Genomic DNA, 7679 nt, shown 5'->3' on the forward strand with positions numbered 1-7679 from the left:
ATTTCGACTAGTGAACAAATCTTAATTTGGTGAATGTGTATATAAGAGCGCCATGGATGCGTATGTTTCAGAATCTTGAAAACATGCGGTTCGTGAGACAATCAATGATTATACGTGTAAAAAATTTCGACAATAGAATTCAAATAACTGGCAACAACATGGGATACAGACATGGTAATATGCTACCAAACACTATACGTGGAATTATTTGTGGTCCATCCAATTGTGGGAAGACCAACGTGTTAATAAGTTTATTAGAAAGCCCTTATGGTGTACTATTTGAGAATGTCTACGTGTATTCAAAGTCCCTGCAGCAGCCGAAATATCATTATTTGGAGAATTTATTGGCATCAATAGATGAAATTGGTTATATTAAATTTTCAAACAATTGCGATGTTATTTCGCCACAGTAATCGCTTCCAAATTCAATTTTCATTTTTGATGACGTAGCATGTGACAAACAAGATACGGTTAGAGAGTATTTTTCAATGGGGAGACATTCAAAGGTAGACTGTTTCTATCCCTGTCAAACGCAATAAAAAATTCCCAAACATCTTATACGCGATAGTGCGAATCTGTTGATTCTGTTTAAACAGGATGGTACATAATTAAAACATGTCTTTTGATGATTTCAAAACATTGTGTCGTAGTTGTTGGCAACACAAGTATGGGTTTGTTGTGATCGATAAGGATAGCTCGATGTCTAATGAACTTTCTTGTTACAGGAGAGGATTTAATGAATTTGCAATAGCATAATGGAATCAATTGTTAATTGTCGCGCGGTGCGAGAAGAACGTTTCTGTTCAAACAATGATTGATGGACCAGATATGAAGGACCGTGAGAGAATTGCAAAGGAAGATGCTAACGCAAGTGAATCTATTCGCAAAAAATATCGAGTTTTGAAAACAGGCAAGATGGATGAAGATGCTGCATTGAACAGATATTTTGAACCACTTGTCGACCCCTTAAAACCGATTGCGGAAAATACTTATACAATGGAAGCTGATGAACAGATTGTGAAAAATGTCTCTGCAATGGACGCTGATGAATCATTGTTATCAAGTTCAAATACTAATTTGAATGATACAATAACACCTGTACAATTAAAAGTGAATAATATAAAACGGAAACATTCATCGGATAAATCATTCATGACCTCTACACCAATTCAATCGAAACGAAAAAATGTTATACGAACCAAGTCATCGATTTCTTCTATATCAGTGGATCTGGTGGTGCAATCGTCGACTATCGATGAGGATGATGTTTTTGAAACTACTAATGGATCGATTCTAACATCTGCTAGACAGCAACTACAGACATCCGAAGGTCAAGAAACACTTCATAGCTACCTTGGCCCATTAGGTATCAAATACATAGGTGCACAAAAATTCAATATAGACAAGGACGATAATATATTTATAGATGATGTCAAATACATTGAAACACCAGGTTTATATGAATTAATTTTTATCAGAATTCCTGACGATGCAGTGTACACTGATACTAATAAACAAAAATACAACAGCAAATTGATGGTAACCAATGCACACAAGCGTGATCTTAACTCTCAAAGCCCCATGGCGTAACAAAAGATTCAAATATAAACATACAGGGAGTAACAAAAATGTTACAGTTACTCGAAACGGCAGATTCAGGGGGTGATTTGAAACAACATTTTCCTTAGCGAAAATATAAGATGAGGCTTCGTTAATGAGTTATTAACGAAAAACACCGGCCAATGAGAGCACGAATTTGCCACCCGAGCGACCGCGGTAGCGTTGGGTACGCGCTGGTCGTTACGATTGTACTCCGAACAAGAAAGTCGGCATGCGTCGAAGGAAATAGCATTAGTATGAAAATATTTGCATAACGCATAAACGAAAAAGCAATGCAACAAAAAAAAAATGAACGGAGAATTGGAGAATTAACGTTGAAGACAAAAAGGTTGAAAGTAGTCTGCGTTAGATTTAAAACGTAATAATCACTAATGAATTAAATACAATTCATCTGCAATTTGTAAATCTATGTCACTGGGTCACTGTACCGACCCTGGTCATCGACCGTCGAAATAGTTTGTGGTTGGGTAGAATTTTTCCAAAGAAGCTCCTTGTACCCCCACGTAGTTTAAGCACCTCAGACCTTCCTTGTTCGGACACTCCGAGGTCACGTCTCCTTCGAAACCAGAGCAATAAAGCCATAAATTACCTAATGCGTGCCCCTGATCTCTGCTAAGGCGGTTAGACTGGTCCTAACAGCGACAACTGGACACATGGTGCCCACAATTTTTTTCTTATTCTTCGGGGACGAAAAAGAGTTCCTCTTCTTCGCGGACCCTTTTGGACCGATGCACGATGTGTCTGTTTTCTGTCTCGAAGCATTGGATACGTAGTCAGTAAAAGAATGGAGTGAGCACTTTTGTAAAACTGCTTGTTGGTACTCGTTGTGCACTTCTGCAAAGCACATGTTTTCTTGACAGATACTGATTTTTCTCTCTCTCAACCATGTGGTCGCAGTGAAAGTTAACTAATAATAGAACGATGGAAAACTATGTGAGGGTGGAGGGAGCTTCTTTGATAAAATTCTACCCTAGTGTAACGGATCGTGCGTCGTACATAAAACGTTCACGGATAGAGCGGCTTACCCGTGAATAAGGGGGTAGGATTCGTGTGGCGCGCGGTTAAGAAATGAGTTCCATAGACTATGATTTCTCTTTTGAAATATAACAAGAAACTATTTATTAGCTAAATGTTCTACAATAATAGGTTTCTTAACTTTATTCTTATAATGGTACTACCTTTATTAGCTAAATGTTCTACAATAATAGGTTTCTTAACTTTATTCTTATAATGGTACTACCTTTAGTCCTCTGCGTAGTAGATTCTTATCACTATGCAATGAATGCTTATCACTAGATTTTAATAGAAATAAAATACTAATTAATCTTAATTTGAGCAGGTGGCAGTGATAGAATGCGTCAAGGAAAGACTAAGGAGCTAGTTGAAGCTGTCTCAGTCGGTAATGGAGAAGCTAATCAAAACTGCTTCAATTTAGAGGATCAAGGAGCTAGTTAAAGCTGCTTTAGTGAGGTTCGGAGTTTTGGGGAGGACTAGGGTTTTTAACACTTCTTATTTTAACACTGATTAAATTTTAGCACTTAGTAATTTCGAAGAAGGCTCTCCGCTGGGGCTGGCGCTGCCCTATTTATACAGGGAAATTGCCTCCCTCTTTTGGGCCCAATGACTGACCTCGGTGTAGGGGTAGCGTCGTGTTGCACTTGCGCGTGTAGGAGTCATCGCAGGATATGCGTCCTCTATTGGTTCCAGGTTTTCAGCGCATGCATCTGGTGGTGTTTGCGCCGGCGTACAGAGAGCGTTGTTTGTTGATTGGCTTGTACTGTCATCATTCGGTCGTCATCCTGTCGTCAGCGTGTGTTCCATCGCATGCGATAGGATGTCGCCCTGATGACGTACCGATCCCGTGCGCACGCGCGCCGCGTGTCACTGGCGCGAGGATTCGATTGAGGATTCGATTGAGGATTTGATTGAGGATTCGATTGAGGATTCGATCGAGGATTCGATTGAGGATTCGAGGTTAGGGTTTTTCTTCCACTGCAACTGTTCGAATTTTGATTATCGCTTATTATTTATTAATTATTAAGAGGAAATGTCTTGCGACACTGGACTTCCTCACAAATGAGGTCGCGACTGGTTGTTACACTAGCATAAACCATTTCGACGGTCGGTGACGAGGAGCGGTACAGTAACCCAGTGACACAAGTTGACAAACTACAGGTGCAGTTTGTTCTCCCGTCCCTTTATTTTTTGTTGTATTTCTTTTTTGTTTATACGTTATGCGAATAAGAAATTTACGTATTCGTGTCGTTGCGTTGCACGTAGTTTTCCTCGATTTTAACTAATTATTCACTTCAAGTGATAAACAGAAAAAGGACTCGGTATTATTTATTGTGTCGCTTTCAGTTTTCATACTAATGCTATTTTCTACGATGAATGACGACATTCTTGTTCGGAGTACAACCGTAGCATCTAGCGCGCGTACCCAACGCTACCGCGCTGGCTCGGACGGCAACCTCGCCCTCTCACTGGCCGGTGTTTTTCGTTAATAACTCGTTAGCGAAGCCTCATCTTACATTTTCGGTAAGGAACAAGTAGTTTCAAATCACCCCCTGAGACACCACTTTCAAGCAACTGCAACATTTTTGTTACACTCTGTATAAATCCTCCCCTACTTGCTCGTGCAATTAAGAGCCGAACAGGTAGAAGATTTGAACATACTACACCAAATGTCATAACAGTTAACAAGCATATACCAAATGCTATGGCAGTAAACAATAACCAAATCGGTTATATACTTTGGGATGATCCAAACGAATTAGTAGATCGCCTGCGTTTGTTAGAAGCATCGCGTCAAGCGGGTAAAAATTCACACGACATCGAGTTTCTATCGATTGTCGAAGAACTTCGCGAAGCAGGTCTCATTATAAATTAAACTGCAAGCTCATAATTGATTTATTCTCAACGAAATGTTAATCAATAAGTTTGGGGTATCACTTAGAAAGTATGAGACCTCACCAGTATAGTAGTATAAATGGAGTGGCATGTTTCGAAATTATATGCTCGATAACGCGCTCTACATGATTGATTCCAACTTTGACGCAAAATACTACAAAATTCGAAATGTTACACAGCTGGAGGTCAACACAGATGCAGTCAATAAGCAGTACTTGGAACAATGCATATCAATCTTAAAGGTTCAACAGCAGGAATTTGAGAAAAAGTTGAGCACATTTCAAAGCAATGTGGTAACAATACAGAATAATGTTCAACAAATACAGCAGGAATTTGAACAAAGATTGGCTACATTTCAGAACAATTTAATAATACTGCAAAATGATGTTCGACAAGTATTGCATGTATTGAACCCTCATTCTCAAGAGGAAGATTATATAACAGACTACAGCAGTAACAACAATGTAAAAATCAATGAAATCTAAGGAAAAGCATAGCCTCGAAAACCAACAGCTTGTAAAGGAGTTGCATGCGTCAGCACGAAGAAATTTCCCCCGCAGACGTGTTATCGTACATGGATATGATGGTCTGTGGCAAGCTAATATGGTTGAGATGCGTCCATACTCACGATTCAATGAAGGTTATCATTACATACTCACAGTTACAGATACATTAAGCAAATATGCATGGGTTGTACCACTCAAAACAAAAAATGGTTTCGAAGTAGCCAAAGCATTTGCAAAAGTAATTCGAGATCGATGTCCCAAAAATTTACAAACCGACCAAGAAAAGAAATTTTACAATGCTGATGTACAGAGATTCTTAAAAAAACATAATATTAATCAGTATTCAACATATTCAGTGATGAAGGCGTCCATCGAGGAACGTTTTAATCGTACTTTAAAGCATCCTATTTGGAAACTATTTGTACTCATTGGAACATACAGATGGATCGACGCATTACCGAACCTTGTGGCTGAATACAACATACGGAAACATAGGACTATTAGAATGCGACCATGTGGTGTTGCCCCTACAATTGCTGGTAAGCTTTTGAACACAGTATATAGCCATATAAAGATTGCTGCTTCACCGAGATTTAAGGTTGGTGTCTCTGTACGCGTCAGCAAATACAAAACCGTTTCCGACAAAGGATATACACCATATTGGACTCCTGAAGTGTTCAAGATAATCAAAGTATAGATAACTAATCCTGTGACTTATCTGCTGCAAGATTCATGCGGAAAGCCTATTGCAGGAGGATTTTATGAGCATGAATTACAACGCGTTATCAATCCCGATGTGTATTTAGTGGAAAAAGTATTACGTAAGTAGGATGATAAAGTATATGTTAAATGGTTAAGGTTTGATAATTCACGCAATTCATGGATACATGAAAATAATGTACTGTAAACATAAAAGGATGTTTTTGCTATAACGTTAATATAAAAGATGCAAATAAATCGATTTTCGTAAACTAATTTTAATCTATTATTGTACAGCTTCTATCCTTTACAATTTTATTTTATAATGCCCCCAAGCTAGTGTATCATTTGAATCAGATATAAGATATCGCTTATCATCATATGGACTGAGAGCAATTTTCAATTTTGTTACAATATATACCTTATGCAATTTAGATCTTATGAATGACTGACGACGAGTTATTTCATATGCATTGCGTAAACAATGCTTGTAATCATCGAAATTGATCATTTTGGCAACAACATTGTTTTTGACACTTTTCAACGTTTTGACATCTTTTTTACCAAACACTTTCAAAGCATACGCATTTGCTCTGAGTCCAATGAATTCAGTCATTATTGAATCACTGTTTTCATAATTCATCGAACCAGCCCTTTCTTATTGACAAGCGGTATACCATATACATTGTCTTTTGGATAATCGCTGGTGTCGAATCTATGGATATCGCATTTCATCATCTCATAAACATCTTCACATTGAATATAATAAATTAAACTGTCTGTGTCAGTATACATAATTTTACATCTTCGTTGGTGTAATGGACACATATAATCGTAGTGGAATATGTTTAGAATGGCCATACCAACGTAAATTGATTTGTTGAATTTAACCATAAGTTTACGCAACTCAATTGCAATTAAATTTTCTGAAAGAATACTTCTGCTTTGAAAGTTAGGTTTTGAGATTATTGCCTGTACACCAAATCTTCCATCCCATTTTGTCAGATGTTTTACATCAACATGATTTCGAACATTTTTCATTGTTTTACCAAATACTGCATTGTTCTTTAATTTATACAAATTTTTTTCAAAATCATTTGATGCATGTGTTCGAAATTGAGTATTGAGTTCTATATAATCGCGAAGCCATGGTGATTGATTAAATTCGAGAATGCGTTGTATCTTTGTAATGTGAAGACCATGATGAATACACTGTTGTAAGTTGCAATAATGTATACCGTAACGCTCCTTATCGTATAATGTAGCTAATAACTTATCCTGTTTCTTACCAGGGGATTTGGCACGTGTTGGACAAAACGGTAGATCAGCATGATCATCATGTAGATGTTGTGGATATTCTATATCAACTTCAAGAATATAACCTATCGATGAATCAATTGCAATTGAGGATACATCAAAATTTTCAACACTATCGATCCATTGAAATCCTGCATATGGTAATGGTTGACACATTGCCCATCCATATAAATTGTTTATATCAAAGTACATGAGGTACGATGACGATTTCGATGTATCATAGGATAACATATACTTATTATTGGCTTGCGCATATCTCCCAGAACATTGACTCAAACCACCACGTATACACCGCTCGGTAAACAAAACCATTTCGATGTCAGTGAGCAATTCAAAATTAACTTTAGTATGCTTTAAGGGGGCAGACTCCTTGTGTTTTGAGCTGTGTGCGTGCGCTCACACAAGCAAAGAAAGTCATACACGTATACGCGATGAGCGAGAGAGACAAACGGTTCCGCAAATTACGCTTTACGTCTCGATACTTGCATAAATGAATTTTTCGCGGGTACAGAACCCACGAGTAGACTTCACTACAGGGTGCTCTGGTCCGTTTAAACTCCAATAAACACTATACGTTGAGAAAACTGTAAAATTACAAACTGTAAGCATGAAACAGACGCTGTTGTA

At 37.8% G+C, this 7679-nt stretch overlaps 1 protein-coding gene across 1 annotated transcript; it reads right to left on the reverse strand.

Annotated features, from left to right (window-relative positions):
- Positions 1 to 6262: 6262 nt before the first annotated feature.
- On the reverse strand, positions 6263 to 7364 carry LOC143187752 (uncharacterized). The gene has a single exon (XM_076391967.1). The coding sequence runs from the start codon at positions 7362 to 7364 to the stop codon at positions 6375 to 6377; it is 990 nt and encodes a 329-aa protein (XP_076248082.1). The 3' UTR covers positions 6263 to 6374.
- Between the last annotated feature and the right edge of the window lie 315 nt (positions 7365 to 7679).

This window comes from Calliopsis andreniformis, unplaced genomic scaffold, assembly GCF_051401765.1.
Source record: "Calliopsis andreniformis isolate RMS-2024a unplaced genomic scaffold, iyCalAndr_principal scaffold0222, whole genome shotgun sequence".
NCBI classification, from domain to species: Eukaryota; Metazoa; Arthropoda; class Insecta; order Hymenoptera; family Andrenidae; genus Calliopsis; species Calliopsis andreniformis.